The sequence below is a fragment of the Nesoenas mayeri genome (assembly GCF_963082525.1).
Source record: "Nesoenas mayeri genome assembly, chromosome: 7".
Lineage (NCBI taxonomy): Eukaryota > Metazoa > Chordata > Aves > Columbiformes > Columbidae > Nesoenas > Nesoenas mayeri.
Genome location: NC_137551.1, coordinates 359,749 through 382,263, shown reverse-complemented (window position 1 = coordinate 382,263; position 22,515 = coordinate 359,749). Strand labels below are relative to the sequence as shown.

The 22,515-nt window shown below is 53.9% G+C and overlaps 1 protein-coding gene across 1 annotated transcript in view; it reads right to left on the bottom strand.

Moving 5' to 3' along the window:
• Positions 1 to 22,515, bottom strand: part of COL13A1 (collagen type XIII alpha 1 chain) — a gene marked incomplete at both ends in the record, with an annotated part of 52,332 nt that overhangs the window by 11,638 nt on the left and 18,179 nt on the right. The window contains 21 exons of the mRNA XM_080347670.1: positions 1,651 to 1,686; positions 3,760 to 3,840; positions 5,159 to 5,185; positions 5,699 to 5,740; positions 7,046 to 7,144; positions 7,928 to 8,071; positions 8,414 to 8,458; positions 8,960 to 9,013; positions 10,044 to 10,067; positions 10,589 to 10,657; positions 11,264 to 11,308; positions 11,513 to 11,566; positions 12,141 to 12,227; positions 12,610 to 12,663; positions 14,588 to 14,650; positions 15,272 to 15,298; positions 16,058 to 16,090; positions 17,715 to 17,759; positions 20,432 to 20,458; positions 21,025 to 21,087; positions 22,114 to 22,149. Coding sequence (XP_080203796.1) covers positions 1,651 to 1,686; positions 3,760 to 3,840; positions 5,159 to 5,185; positions 5,699 to 5,740; positions 7,046 to 7,144; positions 7,928 to 8,071; positions 8,414 to 8,458; positions 8,960 to 9,013; positions 10,044 to 10,067; positions 10,589 to 10,657; positions 11,264 to 11,308; positions 11,513 to 11,566; positions 12,141 to 12,227; positions 12,610 to 12,663; positions 14,588 to 14,650; positions 15,272 to 15,298; positions 16,058 to 16,090; positions 17,715 to 17,759; positions 20,432 to 20,458; positions 21,025 to 21,087; positions 22,114 to 22,149 — 1,155 coding nt within the window. The remainder of the gene's footprint in view (positions 1 to 1,650; positions 1,687 to 3,759; positions 3,841 to 5,158; positions 5,186 to 5,698; positions 5,741 to 7,045; positions 7,145 to 7,927; positions 8,072 to 8,413; positions 8,459 to 8,959; positions 9,014 to 10,043; positions 10,068 to 10,588; positions 10,658 to 11,263; positions 11,309 to 11,512; positions 11,567 to 12,140; positions 12,228 to 12,609; positions 12,664 to 14,587; positions 14,651 to 15,271; positions 15,299 to 16,057; positions 16,091 to 17,714; positions 17,760 to 20,431; positions 20,459 to 21,024; positions 21,088 to 22,113; positions 22,150 to 22,515) is intronic.

The following is a 22,515-nucleotide window of genomic DNA, read 5'->3' as shown; positions in this document are numbered from 1 at the left end:
TCTACCAGTTCCACAGGAGGGAATCTTTCCTCTCTGGTTTATATCAGACAAGGCTGAAAGCTGTAGCGGAATAAAGGCCGTTTAGATATAGGATAAACCATTGCCTTTTTCTTTCTTTCCTTATTTTCTGCTTTCCCCGTGGGGCTGAGGAGCCCAGCAGAGCTTGGTTACTGGTGCAGGCAGCCATCGGCCACGCAAGCCGAAAGGCGCCATGCGGCAGGGCCGAGGGCAGGCGCACGCGGGCAGATGCAAACTCAGAGGCACCATTCAGTCCCGGGTTCCTTGGCCATCTGTGTCACTCCGCCAGACCCTGTCGTGCTAGGGAGAAAACCCGTTCTCTTTGCTAACCCCTTGACACAGGGGCCGTCTCTCCTTAGCATCCCAAACTTACAGTTTCTTCGTGGGGCCTCGGGAAAGGGATACTTTCGAGACCCATAACCTGCCTTCTGGCAAGAACAAAGGATGAAGCTTCTGAAACGGGGAACTCTTTCTCTAACTGCTTTGAGGAAGAGGCGCTCACACTTTCCAAAGTGAGCTTGGCACCCTTTGTCACTGAAGTGACCCCCGTGACGTGAGCGGGGTGGCTCGGCCAGGGGAGCTCGGCAGACGCGATCCAAGCAGCGCAACTTCAGCGCAGGGAGGGAAGTGGGGAAAGGCAGCTTTTCCTTCCACCCCTGCGCAGGAGTTCACATCGCGGACATCCTAATGGCCTACACATACACATCATTTTAAGATCATTTAGTGCCAGGAAATGCACTGAGCTCTCACCTGCGTATTTATAAATTTAGATCCACCATTTCCCCAAAACAAGTGAGGGGACAAGCTGTCATTCAGATTCTGTTCAGAAGTTTGAGTGGCTCAATTATTTCCAGTTACACAAAACTGCCTTTTATTTTTAAGTAGCCAAATGGATTGTACATGAGTGATGCGTGATTTCCCAACAGGGATTAAAAATACTTGGCCCTTTTTTAATAGCTGTTACCAAAGACTAGCAAACGGTTTGCAGAACCGGGTTAGCATCACTTGTTTCGGTCTGAATTAAACAGACTGAGAAGCTTTGGCACAAGGAGTTTATTTACTTCACATCTCACAGCAAGTTGGCGACAAGAAGTGGGAATCTTGGCTCTTCCTGCTCCACTGTTGGATGTTGCTGCCTCTCAGGTGCGTGTGTGCTGTGTGTACTAGGGCGGAACAGCAGTGCAGCCTTAAGCACCACGTGTGAAAACAACACGCAAAGCTTTTTGCTCATGGGACAAAACACACGGGTATTATCGTGCCCAAGACAAAACCGAAGAGCTGCTGTCGTGGAAAGGTGGTAAGCAAGGCTGCCGAGGAGAACAGCAGGATGGAGACCCCTCACCGCAAAGAGAGCAAGGGAACAGAGCATCACGAGACCATGCAGAGATTTCATTCGTCTTGTTATTGAGATAAAGTAGAACAAATAGGCTGTGAGCCCAGCATCCTGGCTTGTAGCATCAAAAAAGACAAGCATGGACATCACTTCTCAGTCTAACACCCCCCCGCCCCCAGCAAGCCTGCGCTGGAGAAAATAAGGTTATTCCTGGGGTAAACGAGACTCTGGTGGAAAAGACGAGACGAGTCACAATACTGGGGAGAAGGGACGTGGGGTAATGGAGAAACAGAACTCACCGGTGGTCCAGGCCTGCCGTCTAAACCTGAAGCACCCTGAACAGACGGGGTGGGGTTAACAAAAACAAGGCGAGAGGAGAGGGGACACGTGAGTGATGCAGTGACTTGAGACAAACATGTGCTTGCAATAAACAACAATGAACATCTCAAGGACAGGTGGTGGTACTTACAAGCAAACCAACAAAAACATAGAAACACTGAATACATATAATAGTGACCTGCCACTTTCAGACCCTCCTAAGAACACAAATGTCCCTCTCTCAGTGCCACCGAGAAAACCCCTGAGGAAAAAGCCATTCTGTGACAGGTGAGGAAAAGAACAAGGTGCCAGTGGAGCTGGAACTGCGTTGCCTTAGTGGCCGGCTGGGCAATGCAATGAGACGCAAGGCTCGGGGGCCTGTGGTCACAGAGGCACTTACAAGCAGTGCAGAGCCATCAGCCATTCCCATTCCTTCCAAGAAACGGGTGCACGCTTGCTCCACTCTATATCCAGTGGTTTGGAGGCTTAAAAAACAGGTGGCTTATCTTGCTGTGTCACCAGAGCAGATTAAGTGGCCCTTTTCTGTCCGCTTGGCTCTTGCCCTGAGTTTCCTCATCTGTAAGATCTGACAGTGGTTCTGCCCAAGGCCCATATAGCCCGGTGTCTCATCTCAGAGCGGCCAGGAGAGGAAGCTTTGGTAGAACATAGGTCCCAAATACTGAGTTTTCCTCTGCTTGAGTATGGCAGTTTCCTCGGCTTGTCTGCCGCACAGAGAAGCTCGAGGCTGCTGCAGACAATCGGTGCCAGAACGTCCTGCAATTCTGGCATGATGTCAAGCCCCAAGTAACACATGAAAAGGCAGCAGATCCGGCTCCGGGGTTTAGACAGAGTCAGTCTTTGGAACATTTCAGTACCTGGTTGGCACTGCATTCAGTTTGATGGGCTGAAAACACCCTGGCTCAGGCCTGGAAAAGCTGATGGAGTTAGGTAGCTCTGAGGAGCAACACAAGGTCCACGGTACCTCTCTGATCTTACTTGAGCAAGTAAATGTTGACACAGAAAGCTGCCATTCGCATTTCTCAGGGCAAAACGGGTTTTTACTTCTCCCAGCTTCACTGAAGCACAATCCTTCGCATTCGAGGCTTCCGAAAGCGTCGCTTTCTGCCACGGGCTCTGGCGGAGCCGCAGCGAACACCCTCGCCATGAGCTCACTCGAGCGCCAGAGTCAGATGACAAGCGCCCAGGCCTGGAAGGTCCCTGCTGGGGAGCACAGCTACAAGAGGAGACGTCTTACAAAGACACGCACGTGTCAGCCGAAGTCGGGACAAGGGATCTGGGTGATGGAGCACAGGCTGACAAAGTCCCACGGTGCACAGGACACGCTTTGCGGTGCTGGTTTCCAGGCAGTACCTTCAGCAAGTGCTTTTGATGAGAGAGCAACTGGGTGGGACTGAGTCACCAGTGATTCACTGCCAGCTGTCGGCTGGGTCTCAGCGCTGGGTGAAGAGGCTTTCAGCAGGTGCCAGCTGAGAGCTTCACAAGGTCTTCAGGAGTGTATCTAAAGCTCCTGCAGCTTCCTCATCACTCTGCCCAAATTCCCTCACACCAAGCAAAGCAGCACACTAACACCGGTCTAACACGGCTGGGTTCACGTACAGCGGGAGCACAGCAGAGGCTTCGAGCGCATCAGGGAAGCATCGACCGTCGCAGAGTAACAGGAAAATTTTGGTAGCGAAGCAGCGGGTGCATTGAGAACCAGCAAGCTTCTGTCCAAAGCCTGGCCCGGGTGGCACGCTGCTGGCAAGGAGCCTCCTTTCCCACCTCTCTTTGACTTCTGTTTCTGTCTTGCCCCATTCATTGCTCTGAAGCGCAAAGAACGCACAGGAAAGCTGCCGCTTGCTTTCCCCTATCCTGACAGAGGCAGGAAGACTTAAAGCGATCACTGATCTATTTAACAGACCTAAAAGATGAAGGTTCTGTACAGAAATTGAGGCTTTAAGTTTAAAAAGCAAAGGCACAGATATTTATAGGTCGTCTCTTTCTTTGACTTTACATATCAAATCCCGGCATGCGTCTCCTATTGAGGGATCACTTTACAGCTGATACAAGTTTGCTTCCTGGATACTTACGGGTAATCCCAGTGGCCCTCTGTCTCCTTTTTCACCCTGGGCACCCTTCTCTCCTTTCATTCCATCAATCCCTGCTTCCCCCTAAAGGAAGGATGGAGCAGAAAATAAACCCACTGTAACACCGCTTATATAACAAGCATTCCTCCCTTCCTGAAGCAGCAGAGAATCCAAAGGGCCGCACAGCGATGCTTTAGCCCCATTTCTCGGCCCCGTCTGAAGAAAAGCAGCGTCAGGCGGCTGACCTCTGCGTGGGCAGCTGATTTAAGCCGTGGGCAGCAAGAGGAGATTCAGGCCCCGTGGGCAAAGGTGGGCAAGGGGAGCTGAGCTCACTGCCCGCGGGCTGTCACGGGTAAAGAGAAGTGACCGGACGTTGTCTGGTAAGGTGGGGTTACATCTCAAGGGGCAAGTGAATGACAGCTGTCCGTTTTTGTAAATGCTCTTCCTTGCCACTACCGAAAGCCTCTTTATAAAGACTTATTACAAATGGCAGGGATGGAACAAAGCCCTCCTCATTTTAGACATCTCTTTGCACCTGCTAATTAAGACTACGTGGATCCTCAGTTCAAGGAGGCACCAGTGCAGTATTTCTGTCTATAATCCAGGCTGTGCTGCGCAGGACTTTCATCTGCGTTTGTTTGGCACGTACTCCAGAGACAACTGCGCCTTGGGGAGTTTCCCAGGCCCTTGGGAGCAGTGGCTGCTGAGTTACAGAGAAGCAAGACATGACTGTGTCTGTAATCAATGCTTGCAAGACTAATCAGGATAAATATACCATCCCATTAGCAACCAAATAGTGCTGGCAGCCAAATACTGAGCATAACCAGCAGACATTTGCCACATTTTCCAGTCTTCGTCAAGAATAACGTCAGAGGAAAAATGCAGCGCTCCTTGAAGATTTCCACTCAAGTATTTTTTCCATCGAGATGTCCCGTTTTACTGCAGGCAAACCAACGGTGCAGGCCGAACATAGGCACATGGAGATGGAGATTAAAAAGCTTCTGATCACCACGAACAGTGAAGTTCTTGGGTGGCTTTACAGCAGAATCTGCAGGGTGAGGAACCTGGCTGGCTTTAAGCTGGAGCTCGGTTACTCAGGGCTGTACGACAGGCTGTCTGTCCGTCCCGCCATACAGACCTTCGCCCTTCAGACAGAGATTTCAACTACATCCCAAGGGTAGCGAGTCCCCACTTCCCTGGGTGAAAACTGGAGAAAATGACCAGTTTTCTGGGTCCTAAAGCGAGAGCTGCTAATCTGTTTCCTTCAAGAACACACTCACAAGTGCTTGTGCTCTTACCAAGATGGCAAATAGCGTTTGCAAGCTAGAAAGTTCTTAGTGAAAGGTTCTTGCACGTGGGGCAGTCTAGCAGAGTTTCAGAATGCAGTGTTCTGCAGCCTTACCTTCGGTCCTGGGAGGCCCTGATGACCCTGTGTGTGGGACAAGAGACAAAATATGAGTCACGTTTAAGGACGTGCTCTAAGACCCAGGTACCCCGGTTCAGCGTGCAGCACAGAGCTGTCGCTTTCTGACATGCAGAGGGCACAAATTCTCAGCCCAGGGGCCTCTTTATTTGTGTGAAGGGCACTTCATGTACTGTTCTCATCTGGTAAAGAGGCGGCTCATGCCAAGAACAACCTGGCAGCAGGCCAGCCTTGCTATTAAGGCCATTTTTGCAGTTGATCCCTTTAATCCCATTCATCCCGCCTTGCCACTGTCTTCCCTTTCATCTCAGACCAACGCAACCTTCTCTCTTTACCCACCCAGCCCATCGTAGCTCTGACCTGCCCTGGGGGCGCTTTTGGAAGTGATCCTAACCACGTTCCTGTTCCAACACCACCGTGTTTCTGGATGCTTTCTCCACCCAGAGTCCTCCCCAGCCACTTCCCACTCTGTCCTCATTCCCAGTGCTTTGCTCCCCAGGTGAATCGCTCTAAACTTACTGGAGGTCCTGGCGGGCCTTGGGGTCCAGGGGGACCAGGTATCTAGAAAGCAATGCAAGAGGAGTTACTGTCACAGTCTGCTGCCCTCAGAGGTGCCGGGGAGCTGCTGAGAGGGGGGACAGGGCCCAGCTGAGCGCTGCTGGCCTCGGGAACCCGGGCTGCCCTAGGGACTGTGTTAAGAGGCGGCAGCAGTCAGGGGCAGAGGGGCTGAGCAGCAGCAGCAGGGCTCCGGGGAGGGCTGTGCAGCGGTTGCAGAGACTTAGGAGGGGGGAAAGCAGTGTGGCATTTGTTTGGCACATACTCCAGAGACAACTGCGCCTTGGGGAGTTTCCCAGGCCCTTGGGAGCAGTGGCTGCTGAGTTCCTTTCAGGAACATGCTCACTCCCACTACTCTACCACTGCTCCTGCAAGAAGGCACAAGGGCGGCAGCAAGCAGCTGTTTCAGGAGGTCGGAGGGAAGGCGGCTGGCTCCACGCGTGCAGAGCGTACCGGTAGCCCATGGGCTCCTGGCTGCAGGTGCCACAACAGCCAGGGTTAAGTTCAGAAGGGAGAAGAAACAAATGGAAGAACTCAAAATACATTGAAATATATATATATATAGGTAGACACATGGAAGTATCGTTCACGAAATCTCTTCACTGAAAGTGCCAAGGAAAATATTTGTTATGCTTTCCATGAGCTTCTATTCTTCCCTAGACATTCATTATTGAAAAATGCAGCTCATGACAAGTCATCACGTGTCAGGGAGAAGCAGGGCACCAGGAGCTGGCTCGGTCCCACAGGGTGAGTTCTGCTGTCTTTAGCGAAGGGCGTGTGGTAAAGGAGGGGATGTGCTGGCTTTCCGCAACAGCGCTGCCAGCTCGTCCCTCCGCCGCGGCCGACATTGCAGAAGGAAGGTGAGGAAGGTGACCTACCGACTCTCCCGGATTGCCTTTGTTTCCGCGCTCCCCGGGCTCGCCCTTCTCTCCCTGCACACAACGACAGACCCTGTCACCACCAGCTGCGCGCCGGGGTCTCGCTCCACCAGAAGCCATCTGTGACCCACCCACATGCCGGGGAGCAGCGGTTCCTCAAAGGAGGAACGGGAACACACCATGTATTTCACAGGCAGCTCACCCGCAGCTCTGCTGCGCCTCTGCTTCCAGAGGAGACACCCTGCAAAGAGTGGTGCCTCATGGCTGCCCAGCAGCAGTGCCACGGGACATTCGGTGACACCTGAGCACCTGACTAAGGGGTCTGCTGCTCCCGAGAGACTCAGCGCTATAGGAAACACCCCCTTGGGTGGTTTTCTACACCTGTGTTGCTTTGCCAAGCAGGAAAGAGCAGCCCGTCTGTTTTCACTCTTACTGTCAATCCTGGAAGTCCAATGGGACCCGGCAATCCTGGCGGTCCTGGCATCCCTTGGTCGCCTCGCTCGCCTTTCTCCCCAGTGGGGCCATCAAGACCCTATGGATCAAGAAAGATTTGTGGATTTTTCCGCACGACTAAGTCAGGCAGACATACAAGACATCATTGCAAGACCTGAGACTGGCTGTTATCCTCCCAAGAACGCAATGGAAACCCCACACAACCGTCAGGCGCCCATGGAAATGCAGGGCTTCACTGGCACTGAAACTGCATGTACAAATGCCTGGACACCCTGCTGGCATTTGTAGATGTGCCAGTCACCAGAGCGGGGATAAGGACTGCTTTCCTGCCTCCCTGCTCTGCTCACAGTAGCCACCTGTTGTAACAGCAAGACTTTTATCCTAGCAGCCCTGTAGAGAGGCAGAAACTCATCGCATAAAACCCTCTTGGCTAGTGCTGGGGGCACAGAAGTTGTGACAGGCTGAAAACGGGGGACTGGGCACCCCGCCGCAGTTAGTGGCAGGATGCAGGGACTTACCCCGAGCAGCTGCCCCCCGGAGGGTGTGTGTGCCGGTACCTCAGCTGCCTTGCTCACGGCCAGCCCTGCCTGCTTACAGCGGCGTTTCAGCGTGAGCAAGGCGCCGGGCAGCAAGCTGAGGAAGAGACACAGTGCCCAGCGAGCAGGGCGGGCAGCGCGACAGCCGCCGCAGCACATCTGCCAGGCAGCCAACACCCGCCTGCTGGATCCGTTCGCTTGGTAAAACAGCAGCGAGGCGCCTCCAGCACCCACCGCAGAGGGGCTCTGAGGTACCTGAGGAGTCCCGGGGCTTTGCCCCTAACCTAAATGCCAAGCAGTGCCCCGAGAGGCTTTGGTTTACTCACCGGTGAGCCGGCTTGTCCTGGCTCTCCTTTCTCGCCCTTTTCTCCTGTGGCCCCGACATGGCCAGGCTCTCCCTTTAGTCCAGGTGGTCCATCCCTTCCTGGCAGTCCGGGAGGACCCATTTCTCCAGGCTTGCCGCGTGGTCCCTAAAATAAACCCACACAGAGTGAAACATTTGCCGACAGCATTAAGGTCACTCCTGCAGAGCGACCCCCTGGCCTGGAGACTCTTTCACTGCTCATCCTCTTCCTCACAGCGATGCCACCTGAGGAGTCATGGGCAGGACAAAGTGCACTCGCCGTGCCGTCCCAGCTGCTCCTGGTAAGCTGGGACTTGGATAAACCATGAATGCTCATTTTTGTGAAGCAAAATGTATTTTTTTCCCCACGTGGGAAAAGCAGCTGTGCAGCAGCAGAGAGATGGAAAAACGCTGCCTCCGGATAAGAGCACCCAAAGAAAGAGCAGCCCGCAGGGGCACCGCGTCTCACCTTTTCTCCGTCGTGGCCTGGAGGACCTGGCAAGCCGATTTCACCCTGAAACACAGAATTGTGGTACTTGGGCAGTTCAAAAGCAGCGATTCTGAGTCCTCCTGCATGGCACTATGATGATGAAGGGTGGGCATTGCAAAGTAGTCTGCAGGGACCCTGGTAACTAGCAGACCCAGGGAAAAGAGCATAGAAATCCCCATTGAAACAATACATTTGTGACTGCCTCAGAATTTCTCCAGCCTGCTTTACCCTGACAGAGTTCAGAGTCCCGGTGCTATAACATAGTCCCCAGCTGACATAATCCTCGCATAGAGATCAGTTCCCTTAAACTGCTTCCTAAAGGGGAGAGCGAGCAGAAAGGTTCCTTCATCTTTGAGATGAGGCATTATCACTGTGGGAAAAGGGGCTTTCAGGGTATCGTGCGTGAGGAGGGGCGGTAGAAGCCAGCGGGACAGTGTGACAGCGCTGCGCAGGGACAGCAGGGGCACTGCGCAGGGTTCTCGGTGCACTGCTCGTGTGTGTCCCTCAGCCCTGCCGAGCAAATACCTTCTGTCCTGGTGGCCCTGGAGGTCCAGCCACACCCGGCAGTCCTGGGGGTCCCTGCATAAAGAAAAATGCATTTGAGATTATCAACAGGGCTTCTATTTTTGTATTTTGAAACCAAACAGCTCTTCTGAATTTAAGGGGAAATTGCGGGGGGGGAATTTGCATTTGCACTGGAAATTGCATTTGCTTGGGAAGCCTAATAACAGGGAGTCCTGAGCGAGCAGGATGCTGGTCCGAAGTGAGTTGTAGCTAGGTATGTATTTCTTTATGTTTTCATGGAGGAAAACTAAAATGACCACAGCTATCTGGCTCCTGAAAGCAAAGTGAGCTTAACAAGGTTTTCCCTTCCTACCTACAAAAGTATATTTTTAGAACAAAGATCATAGGAAGCGCCGTACTGGTTAGATCCCAAGCACAGCTGAGGCAGAGCTAGACAGCCCTGGTGCTTTGAGCAGATCTCCTGCTCAGTGCGGGCAGTGGCGGGTGCGCGCAGACCCAGGGAGCGCTTTGCTCTCGCCTGGCGCTGCTTACACCCCCGCTGCGTTCTTAACAATCCATCCTTTCTCCCAACCAGGTCTCTTGTCCTGACAAGCAAAATACAGGGACCCTTTTTCCCTTCTTTTGGCTCCAAATAACTACTTTCCCTCTGTCTCCAAAGGGCCTGTAGTCCCTGCTGGTTTAAATGATCCATTTTGTACAGGACTGTTATGGCAAGTTACACTTATCAAGGGTGGAATCACAGATCCCCTCCCACCACAAAGGGTCCACTCCAGACTGGCAGTACGAGCCTGGCGCAAGGCACTCCGGGTCTCCTTTGCCTCTGCTGCCGTCATCCCCCTTGCTCTTCCCTGCCCCTTCTGAGCGCGTATTACCTCTTAAAGCAGGGAAATAAAAGGCCCGGTGAGAACTCGAGTGCCCCGATCAGAAGGCAAGACGAGCTCTTCCTTCAGCTGTCAGCAGCCCCGACTTTAGCTCCCAACAGCAGAGGCCAAATGTTTTAGCTGCACCTAAATTGTCAGGCCATCTGCTTAGGATGAACATACGGCTGCTCGCTCAAAATGAGCCAGCAGAGCTAGGAACTCACCATCAAGGCCAAAGTTCTTATTTCCTGGGGAGGGAAAAAAAAAAATTAGAAAGGAAGACAGGCATTTGAAAGCTAATCATCTTCTCTAGGAGGCAGTTTGTTCTGCACCAGTGTAACACTGGCCCGAATGAGCAAGGAGCCTACGACATGAACAAACAGCCCCGGGAGCTCCCACGAAGCTGTCATTGCATGTTTTCCCTGATTCCCACGCAGAAGCCAGGCTGACCCAGAGCCCATCGCCTCACGCTCCCGAGGGAGCCCGGCAGCCCTTCGCCCCCCATCCAGCCCAAATCACGCGCCGCTCCGAGGGGATCGCACACCTCCGCATCCACCAGTGTCAATGTATCGACTACACAAGGTGCGCAGGAGTTTACCAAAGCACCCAGGCAGTGAGCCGTGGGATGAGGGGGACTATGGAATAACAGGGTACTTCCTTTTATGCTACTGGCGAGGAAGCAGATGTGGGTGTTCCTGGTTGCCTGCGTCCCCTGGGAAACAGTAAAGTCCCCAGGAGTGAGTTGTGGGACAGGAGGGCAGTTGCTCACCTGCAGAGCCTCGCTGATGTTACCATCGTAGTCCATCATCTCATCCTTCCCAGGCTCTCCTTTGGGGCCCTGCAAGACACCAGCTCTTCAGCCAGGGCTTGGGGACTGCCCTTCCCACAGGGTACTCAGAGCCACGGTTCACCCTGAAAAGGGGCTCTCAGAGGGGCCGCCGCTTCTTCATTTATTAAACAAAGCTCTTTAAAGCCCATCTTACAGAGGAAACACCACGGAAGCGTAGCCAGGCAAGCCTGGATCACCATGCCGTGACCACCAAAGCTGGCAGGTCTGGGAAGTGGTGGCATTCAGGCTAGAATCCAAGAACTGGGCTGTCTGATGGATTATCAGACTTGGGCACACAAAACACCCTCCTGCTGCCCTTTGATATGCCAAGGGCCTGAATTCAGACAGGGGTGTCCAAGCCCACCTCTCCCTGCCGATGACCGAGCACTCACCCTGAGCGGGCTCGGAAGACTTTTCCCCCAAGGCAGGGGTGTCCTCTGATGAGGTATGGGGTGCAGAAATGGCTCGTCTCAGCCACTGAGCAGCTCTCAGCACTTTTAGTGCTACCATCTGCCGAGAAAGCAGAGCCCAATCTAGACGGGCAGTGTGGTCCCACTGTCCTTAGATCCCTTTGAAGGGCCAAAACTCTCCCAGTGTCAGTGAAGGGACACCTACCCTTGGGCCCATGGGTCCTTGGTCTCCTGGTGAACCACGTTCCCCCTGTAGCAAGAAGAACACGCTGTTAGCAAAGCCTATCCCCTCGCTTGCTTTGGCTCCAGGAATTGTTCTCTGCTAGTTCTCTGAAACGGTCTGGGACTAGACAGCTCAGTTTTAAACTGCTCCTTTTCAGCCAGGTTTTGCACATGGAAGAACAAACGTGCAGCTACTGACCGTGGGGTGGGATTGTGCAGAAGCACGTTGTACCTTTTCTCCCCGCGGCCCTGCAGTGCCAGGCCAGCCGATGTCACCAGCTTCTCCCTGAGAGAAAACAAGGGAAAGGGGTGGGTTTGCATTGTGCGGCAGGGCTGTGACTGCACTGCCGGCTTCGCATTTCCAGGAGGAAGAGACACAGCAGCGTGGCCCTGCCGTGTGCAGGGCTCCCGCTGTGACTTCACGCCGGCCGCCCTTTCCTCCTGCCCAGTGCAGAGGGAGCGTTCAGAAAGCACCTGGTGCAGACCCGAAGTGCGTGCACAGGAAGGCTGTTCCGAGTACATGGAGACGGGACCTCAGATTTAAGTTTTCTTGGTGAGACTTGGAGGGGCTCCATCCTGCCTCCCGTGTCCTCCCTGCCTGGAGCACCACAGGGACTAGAGGCTGTCATTGGTTCTGAGCGACCGGTTTCTCACAGAGCCCAGAGGGGACTTATTTGAGCACAAGGAGGGTATTCTATTCTCCTCCCAGAAACACAGTTCACAAATTCTCTCACCTTCAGCATTTGAAACAATGAAACTAGAACCCCCTGCAGAACCCTTTCAGCAGGTAATCAGAGGTGGGTGCAGGTGAATGCAACCTTTTCCCCTTCCCTCACATCCCTGGAGGAAAACACACTCACCTTTGGTCCGGGGGGCCCTGGCAGACCTGGAGGGCCAGGTTCTCCTTTAGTTCCCACCAAGGCATTCTCAGCACTTCCCTTATCTCCCTGTTTGCAAGAAGAACAAGCCATGCACCACAGTTTAGTCTCTGCATCTCCATCATTTCACTTGCCAAACTGTTGGCTTAGAGAGACAGGGCCCAAGACAAGGTCCATCAGCCGGCCTCTTGAGAGCCTAGCGCATCCTGGAGCAGGAGCGGCTGAAACGCCACCATTCTGGGGCCATGTTCCCAGGACCAGTGCCCCCCTTGCTTCGTGAAAGCCGCAGTTCCCCACAGAAAGGGATCCCTTGTCACACCCCTGGCGGGGGCGGACAACCAGCCGAGCTCTGCACAACACGCTCCATCAGGAGCGCACGAGCTGCACGCAGGAGGCAGGAAGGAAAGGAGATGAGAGTGGCCCCCCCAAAAAAGTCAGAGAAAATACAAACCTTCATGCCAGGGAGTCCAGGAAGCCCAGGGTCACCAGCTCGTCCCTTCTCGCCCTGTTGGCAACACAGACATGGTCGGGGCTGACTCTGCAGGCTCTCTGGCCTGGGGGAGCAGCCAAAGGATGAGCCGCTCCTGGTTTCAAACCCTCTTTCCCTTCCCCAGGCCATTTCATTTTAGGCACAGACAAGGCATCCTGCAGCAGAACCTGCTCAGGACAGGGAACGTTTGCTCCTGTCCTTTAGACTGTCCCTGCACAGCATTGCTTTCTCTCCAAAGGAAGGTGGATGGGAAAGGGATCCAGGATCCCCCCTGTGCATCCACCTTGTCACTCTGGTCTGCTAAACCCTTTTCTGTCGGCCCTTGAGCACAGGCTCACCCCACTCCATACACAGAGAAGTTCTTGCCCAGGGGAGATTGGATTTGGAGTGCAGGACCTTCTCTGTGCCCTGACAGAGTTCAGCTGTTTGCACAGCTGTACACTGCTTGAGTCCATCCCAGTTCTCACACCTCCTCAGTACAGTTTGAATTACGCTGCTTCGCCTTGGCAACAATCTCACCACCACCACTCCTGCACCTCTAACAATGGGCGCTGCTTGCTCTCCAACTCCCAGTTTCATCGTGCTCTGAAAAGAAAAGCAGTGCAGTGTCTCAGCAGCCAAGCTCTGTGACACATCCTGATCGTGAAAAGCGGTGAGAACGAGTGGCAAAACCAGCAGAGACTGGAGATGGTGATGTGAAACAATGCCTGGAGAGCAGAACCTGCTGGCTGAGCTGCAGGGGCACCACGGAGGGTGCCACGGGGCAGCGAGCAACCAAGGGCATCCAGCATTCGCTTGATAAAGTGGCCTTGCTTAGTTCACCATGGCATCTGGGTCATCTGTGGAGTGCCAGAGCTCAGGTAGTGGGATTTATGTTCTAGTCAGTCCATTCCACGCAGCTGCTAAACCCCTGGCTTCCAGCTGCAGCGTCCTGTTCGGCAGTCTGCATCTTGCCAGGACGGAGAGCGACACCAGGGGTTTGTTACCATGGTGTTTTAACCACATTGTCAGAGAAATGTGTGCTCTTACCTGCAACCCTCACACCTCCAGAACTTAACAACGCGTACAGGCTACAAAGAACAACTCAAAGCCCCTTTCCGCAGCAGGTGCCCAGCCCTCGCCGCTGCAGCAGCACACCCATCAGCCAAGCCAGCAGAGAGCCCGTCGTGGCGCCATGCCGTTACACGCCAGTGCTCAAGGGCACACACCTGGCATGCAGGGGGCTTGCATCAATGCTCCAGAACAGACATGCACTGGTGGAAAATCATTAACTAGCAGCAATTACTTTTTTCAGGCAATTCTAGAGTGCAGTGACCTCTCTGTCTAAGGCCATCTGGCCTCCAGCCGCCTGCGAGGCTGCCACCCAGCGCTCCTCCCTGCCAGAGCATGCACATTGCTGCTGTGAATTACCGCTGCTCGCCCCGGAAAGAAGGAAAATGTTTGCAGGATCTCACACCCAAAGAGAGGGTTTGGCCTTTGGGGTTTTTGTTAGGATACAATGCCTAACTCTGTCCCAGCCCCTGTGAATCCCTTTTGGTGTCCTGCTTTTCATTCAAGGACTAGTTTTCAATACACATGCCCATAAGGGCTACAGAAAACATCCTGTGCTGCCTGAACAACAGCGTAAAGCAGCAGATTGCTTTAGAAGGGAGGTCAAATTACTGAGTCCCTGCTTGGGGTGTTATTTCTGGAATCAAAAAGATGCAGCGCTGTCCTTAGTCGTTCCCAGGACAAGACTATGTCCCAGGCATCCCGTGCTACCCGCCTGCCGCCAGCCCCCTCCTCCTGCAAGCAGGAACACGCACACACTTCACCAAGGGGAAGAGCCAGAGAAGGACACATAATCCCTCGCAAGCACGACAGCGCAACGCAAAGCGGGGTCCCGCTCGCAGGAACACAGCACTGCCAGGACACCGAGCCCAGACACACAATGTCCTACCCGCTGCCCCCTCTTCCCTGGCAAACCTGGGGGGCCCATCCTCCCTGGGACTCCAGGATCTCCCTTCGTGGGGAAGAAAAGAGACAGAGAAGGTGTCTGTTACATGGCTGTCGCACGCTGTAACATAAGCCAGCGAGCCTCAAACAAGAGGAGCCAGCTGTTCAGAAACCAAGCTGGCTGCTTAGTGATGGAGAGCAACGGGGTATTTTTGTGCCGCGCTCGCCACAGGAGCTCAGGCCAGGTCACACTACACCGAGCCGGGGAGGCTGTGCGGGGCAGCTCACGCGGCGCTCGACAGAAGAGCTCCCTGCAGCAGCACGGGACACTTCTGGGGCGCACACAGGCACCCAGAGGCCAGGAGGGACAAGGGAAGGGGAGAGGGAACACACTTGTACTTGCTAAGCAAAGTGTGCTGTGCGTATTCTGTGGAGCAGGGGGAAAAGGAGGAAAGCAGCTAGAGGGTATTCCCATCAACACAGACATGTTTGCAGTACATCCCCCCTCTCACTTGGCACCACTACGTGCTACCACCACTTTTCCTACGCTGGCAAGTGCCAGCAGGGCCCGGATTTGGGTGCTAGGAAGTACAGAACTGTTCCTCAGCTCCCTCAGGTGCTCTGGGAGGGGGAACAATACACAAACCAAGCCAAGGTGCGGGTTCAGAGCAGAGTCTTCTGACAGTACCTTTTCTCCTGGAGTCCCAGGCTCGCCCTGGAGTGGAAGAGACAGGAAAATAAAGTGACAAATCAGGATGAGAGACCACAAAACCTCCCAGAGCTACCAGAGCAAAGAACGTTCATCTGTGGAGGCCTTAGACTTGTAAATAAGGGCATCATGGTGCTTTAAATACGTATTAGTATTTGTGCCTGGAACTTGTTTTATCCTCATTAGCCGGCTCCTGGGCCACTGTAAGAAGCCAGCAAGCCTCGGACAAGAGGCTTTTATGAGGCCAAGGAACCAGGTTGCAGTACGTCAGAAGGAAGTTCACCAGGTACAAGGGGGCACAATAAGACAAGTCCTATCCGCTGGCATTAGGGAGTTTGGCTGCTCCTCGCCCTGTGCGCGCAGGAGCGGAGCAGGGCCGTGTGTGCAGCGGGGTGGCGGGGAAGCGGCGCTCATACGGCACCAATGTGGCATCGAGGAGAAAACCCTCCCCACCAGCCCTGGAAATAACCTCTTATTTCTCTCTTTCTCCCCAGCAGCTGGAGGAATCAGGACAACAGCTCCTTGTCTCGTTGTGCGTCTCGGATCCCCGGGGTAACTTCAGCCCCTAAATCTGCACTTGCCATCCCATCACTGCTGTGGAGTATCAGGAGTTCACTGACCACTCTGCCAAAAGCAACAGCAGTTCCCATATTCCCCTTTAGTCGGAGCTGCCCGACCATTTTCTGTGCCTTCTGCTCTCCTCACTCCAGGACTTGTTCTTAAGCGCAGCCTAGTTAAGCCGTCGCAGCGCAGTGTGAAACTGACCTTCATCCCTGCGGTCGCCATCCCCGGAGCGCCCTGGAAAGACAGGAACACCTTGTTTGAAACGAACCGGACACAAACTTTCAAAAACAAAGCGGCATCAGCCAGGTGGAACCAAAAAGGCAAAATCCACATCTTTTCCTTTCTGAAAGTCAGAAGTAATGCTGCAACAGCACACAGCACGCGTCCTCCTTCCCTGCGCCGGCCCTTCACCCATGGCAGTGGCTCTGCTTCCCAGAAAGCTCCTCCAGAGACAGATATCATCAGCACAACCCGGTCAAGACAACCAGATTTCCACCCTCCCCGGTTTTAGTCCTGCAAGCGAATCAAAGGCCAACAAGCAGAACAGTGTCAGATAACTCAGGAATGCAAAGGCAGACTGAGGACCAAACACCGGTTCAGCGCTTGATCCCAGCTACATCAGCTGGAGCATCCTGAGCGAGGCCAGCTCGTACCCCAGGGCTGGCTTTCCATCCATTCTGTTTTCCTCACCGAAGCCAAACCCTGCAGTAAATTTTTGAGGAGCGCTCTGAAGCCAACCAACCACCTTAGGGAAAAACAACCCTTCCAGGCGCTGCCGTTCGGGCACAGTTCTGCAGCACTGACGAGCCACCGCCACGAGACCACGGGGTCCCGCAATCCCAGACAGCTGCGCCCACAGGGACAGTCACGTTTTCCTCGGCAGCGCTGGTGCAAAAAGCAGGTCTTCCCTGTCAGCCCTTCGCTCTAACATCTCTGTACGCCCTGTGTTAATGTTAGTTAGGTCCTGGTGAAAAGGTCCGGTTAGTGAAGCAAGTATGAGGGATACTAAGGGTGTAAGGAGAGGGGAGGGATGAAGCGGTGTTAGGAGTCGGGGTGTAGCACATGAGACGGAGAGGAGGACTGGGAGCCAAGTTCAAGGTGAAAGGAGCTTCAAAAAGTTCAAACAAGGAGGAGTGGGGAGCCAGAGAGCAGCAGGATCATACCTCTCAGCTTTCTGAAACAGAAATCAGGGACAAAGCTAAAAAACACAAGGACAGAAGATGGAGATCAGGGATTCTATGCAATAAAAGGGGGAAAAAGCATTCCAGATGGTCTCGGGTTAGTAAGTTTTAGTGATTTCAGGCTAGAGTCATGAAAGGGCTGGCGTGCAGCGAGTGGCTGGGGTTAGGCTTTCGCAGCGCATTTGGGACGCCTGTTCCTCACTCCTTGGCCTTTAAGCGGCAGATCGTGTTATTTTCTAGTACTTATCCTCAAAGCGCAATGCACACACATGCAAGCTTGCTTGCACGCTGGCCCTGACTTGTCGCTGCATTAGTGCAGGTTCACACTTGTGCAGCCCTACCAACCACACATCGCTGAAAGCCCCAGTTTACAAAACACCACTTCCCTATGAATGTCGGCGATTGGCCGCTCTCGCTAGCGTAAAGCATTAACATCCTGATGTTGCAAGACAGCATCAGACTGGCATGCCATTTGCTTTGTAAAACACCTCTTCCCCGCCACCTCCTTCATAAATTAGGCCCTGTATTTTGCCATTTAGAAGCAGAAAGAGTTCAGCTGAGGAGAGCCATTGGCTAACAGACACACACACAAATCCGGGCGATGCTTGCGCATCAGGGACAGTCGAGAGGGGTGGGTGAGACCAGGCAGACAAGCGTCACTGCTGTTTACGCGGTACCTTGGAGCCGTGTCTTCCTGGCAGCCCTGGCATGCCTCGCTCCCCCTGGAAGCAGAGTGAGAAACACAGAAAGAGAGCGACAGACAGGAGGTGAGGAGCACCCAGGGCACAGGGGAGGAGAAACCCTCCTGCTGATTGGGAGCGCAGCCCGCGCCCCGACCCTCGCCAAGCCCGCTGCCCCGGCCGGGGCCCTTTCCCACTGCAGCACCTCTCGAGCCCGTTTGGCACAGCGGGACTGAGCAGTGTCTGCATCCCGCTGCCGCATCCCCACCACGGCATTCTGAGCGACTGCAGGATGGACAAACTTAGCTGGGAGACACAGAAGCCAAGGGTTGCCTTGTATTGTTAGCCTGAATTCTATCTGGTGGTAAATAGAAAACAAACCATCTTTAGACAGACTGATTACCAGTTTTTATTCTAGGTGTTTAGTCCTTGCTTGGAAGGACTGTTAAGCAGGGATATGTATATATGCTTATTTTTAAAAAGTACTTTTTGCAAGTATGGCATCTTGCAAACTCTATTTTATAAAACGCTGTCTAGTACTATAATATAGAAGATCTGGGCAGCATGGGTACCTCCTACCCTATACAAGATACTTAACTAGGGTATTTTCAGCCATAAGAAAAATAAACCAGTAATTATGAACACTTCATAGTGAAGAAGTGGGGACCACTCTCAGTCCCTCCCTCCCAACTGTGCTCCCTGGTTTTGTTCTTACATGAGACCAGAAGGGCCGATGCTTTCCACCTGGAGACCCCCAGAGCAGCCCTGCGTGGGAAGCCATTCCCATCCCTGGCGCTTTCCTGAAGGAAACTGCCTTAATTATTTAGCCCTGCAAAAGCCAAGCCCCCTCGGGGAGGGGAGGAAGGCAGCCCCTTGCACAGGGCAGGCTACAGAGCGGTGTTTGCTGACCACGGCCTCAGCCGGCTCGCACAGCCCCCATCAGCAGGATCACACCGGCACCAGAGCTAATTAGAGAGCAGGAGCAACAACCATAACCCTGCACCATTAAAGAGCAGGAAGAAAGCCCAGAGCCAAAGCCAGAGAATAAGCACAAAAAACAACTCCACAGAACATCTTTGAACCCTATGCATTTGAAAGCCACAGTAATACAGTGAGTACCCACCAGGCCGGCCCCTTTGTGATCCCTCAGCTCCCCTTGGGCTGGGCGAGCGCGGCACAGGGTGCCCCGCGGTCTGGTGCACAAACCCCCAGAAGCAGCGCTGCAGCGGCACAGCCCAGCCAGGAGCTGGGACACGTCACCAGGGGCAGATGTGAGAGCCCAGGTCCCTGCTGGGCTCCGGGAGCACAGCCGGCAGCACCGCCCGCTCTCCTAAACCTCGCACCGACCTAGGTAACACCTTCCTGCTCCCGTTCTCATCGGGCAAGAGAGGCCACAGCTCTCCAGCCAAAACCCTCGCACCTTCCTCCCCTGCAGCTTTATACCCACTCGCGCCCATCACGACAGAGCATGCCCGTGCTATCAGCTCATTAGCAGTACTGGCTACTGGCTGCCAATTAAAAGAGGGACCCTTCCTTTTGTGTTCCTTTCTGTGGAAGGCAGATTACGAGGGGGTTATTGATCAAGGCTGTGGCCAGTTTCTTTATTACTCTTTCCTCAAGAGCATGAGGAAAAGCCTCAATCCAAGGACCTTTCAAAAAATACCCTGTCAGTAAAGCTGAACGTGATGACTAAGCTGGGGGCTGTGAGTCAAACACTTGTTCAAATGACACAGCTGATCACACTTACTGGTTGTCTAGTGACCTTCGTGGGACACAGATGTAGGTTCTGGGTGCAATTCTGTTCTCATTTACACAGGCGCACACCAGGAGCGATGCCTTTGTGCTTGATGGAATTACGCTGATGTGAAGATGGACACGGGGGAGCCTTTAGACTGGACTTTATTATTTCTGAGGAGGCGTTGTTTCCTTGTGGGAGGACAATTGCTGCTGTTCTGTTGAGCTGTTAACCCAGACCCTGCACTCCCCAAGGACCTTTCTTTAAACTTGATGTAACTCACCCATGCTAAGTTTTGAAGGGGCCTTTTCTCACTTCAAACAGTAATCCATCCAGATGGAAAAAATATAGAAAATGTATATGCTACACAATAAATGAGATGCATGCCACATATTAAATACTTGAAATGTATGTGTCACTGGTAATGCCTTTCAAAATATGACAGGACCAGTATTTTGTCGTGATGTTTAAGATGCATGGCAGGACGTGCTATGCTCAGACTGTCATGAACGCCTGCCAATGTTGTAATGTTTTAAGCACAGTCTGCATTGAGTAATGTACTTTAAATATATGAGCACAGTAAATTTCAGTCAGATAGATAACATCTGGGCACAGAGCATATGAGCCTGTGAAGTGTCCAGCGACACACGGAAATCCCAGTGCCAAACCTCAGCCCGAGCTGCAGAGTTGGATGGGTTTGATGCGTCAGCTAACCAGGTTTTATGAGGAAACCCCAATCCAGCCCATCAAATGGAGAGCTGCAAAAAGTCACCAGCAAGCTTCATAGTCAGAGAAATGCCTTTGGTAAGAATCTAATTCCACCAAACGGATACAGGCTGCCTGGAGTGCCTGTCTGTGGCTCATCAGAGCACACATGTGTACTCCATCCAACACCCAGAGCCGCCGCAGACCCAGCCCCTACAGCCCGGCGGCTCCCAGATGATGTGCCATGGTAGAAAGCTGTGTTTCTCGTGCCTACCTTTATGCCAGCGGCCCCTTTTTCACCCTGCCCGGCGGAGAACAGAGAGGGAGGAAACAGAGCGACAGTGAACGCGAAGAGCAGTCAGGCAAGCGGTAAAATCACAAGAGCAATGGCCAAGGAGAAAGTGGTTGAAGGAGGGAGGGTGCAATAAATGCAACCCCAGGCCACCAGGGACAACTGGCTCCTGATAGTAACATGGTACCAGCCCAGCCCGTTGGGTGCTGTAGGGCACCCGTACTAATGCTTTCCTGCATCTTTTGGGTGTAGAAAAACTATCAATCCATTCCATGGACCAGCGTTATCCTCGTTCTCTCAGCCTTAATACAAAAGCCTCTAAAGGCCGGGTCAGTCTGAATCTTTACTGGGGGCCGCGCAGGGCTGCACCTGGCCCTGGTCCAGCACAACCGGGACCTGCTCCGGCCAAAACCTGCTCTGCCTCTTTACACAGGAGCAAGTCTGTTTGCAGGGCTCGCAGCCGACAACCGCCCGCAGCCCCCGGCACCCCCGCGCCCCTTTAGCGCATCGCTGGGCTCGGGCGCCGCTTCCCCGCCCCGGGAGGCAGCGCCGCCGGCGCCGGGTTGAGGGGTTACCTGGGGGCCCGAGGCTCCGGGGAGGCCGCGTGCGCCGGGCGGGCCTGGCTCACCCCCCTCGCCCTGGGGAAGAGGAGAGAGCGCGGAGGGAGAAGCAAACACAGTGAGCAGCAAGAGCAGCAGCCCGGGGGGACGCCTGAGGAGTCAGTAAAGCTGTGTGAGGGGAGCCCACCACACACCAACCTACCCCTGGGGCCCTCTGGGAGAAGAACACCATTCTGCAGCAAGATATTCAGGCTGCAAAGTGTACAGATTGGAGGGAACGGTCCTGTGATCCTATATCGTATCAGAGCGAACACCTTTGCTCAACTCTCTGCTTTTTTCCCCCCTTTCCCCTGACCCGCTCCCCACGGAGGATTTTCTCTTCTGCTTCATCCATTGCCTCCACCTTTCCCAGAGAGAGGTCACAACCTCTGACACGAGTGCAGGCTCCAAATGAGCCGCACGAGTGGTTTCACATACGAGGGGCTGGCAGGAGAGGCCCCCGCTGCGGGGTGGTTGCGGGGACCCCTCAGTGCTGCGAGCACCTGCCCAGCACCCACGACAGGATGGGCTCCTAATGGAGAGAACGACAGCTCGCTGGAAGCAGAGGCAATAAATCACGGCTGCCCACAGAAGTGGGCTCTGGGTCCGCGGGGGCTGTAATTCCCACTTCCTGACACAACAAAAACTCCTCAGTTTATACACAACTAATTGAAAAGCTCTCAGGTCTTGTCATTTTGCTCACAGAGCACCAATAAAGCAGCACGGAGATCACAGGGGACACAAGACTCCTGCCTGCTGGGAACATTCGCCTTCTCCAGCTGCCACCGCTTTTGCAGTATCTCTTCATCCCCTCTCTCCCCTTTGATCTCCCTTTGTGTCTCTCCCCTGTCTCTGTCTCTTCATTACACCCTCTGGGCTTGACGACCCTACTGCTAACGAGCTGCTGCTGAAGGCGTTCAGGCATTGCCACTTCTGCCTTCTAACCTGGACTCTTCCCCGTCCCAGCCCGGTGTCCAGCGGCAGCAGAGCTCGGGGGGTCCAAAGGTTTGCAGCCGTGATCGTGCACCTTAATTCGTTTAACAATGTTGGAGCTCCCCGTCTTACCTTTCTGCCGGGGTATCCCTGGACCCCAGGGTCTCCCTGCAAAAGGCAAAAAGACACAGTGAGGCTTGGCCCGGGAAGGGCAAATCCCCACCCTTCTCCCTGGGGATGGAAGGACGTTCCGTGGGGAAGATCCAGCTGCTGCTCAGGTGGCTGTTAGGGGCAGTGCGCACCGGGCAGTGCGCTGAGCGCCGGTGCGGAGGGTGCAGCAGGCACTGGCAGCTGCTGCCGGCTCCGTGCCCCAGCGCTGCCATTCCCATCTCCTCCTCGGGCCAAGTATCTCCAGTAAAAACAAATGGGGGTGGGTGTCTGCAGCTGAAAAACAACAACCGCCACCTCCCCACTTGCATTTTGGCAAGTGAATAAATGGGAAGCTGTGGCGGAGTTAACAATAGCATTGCAAAA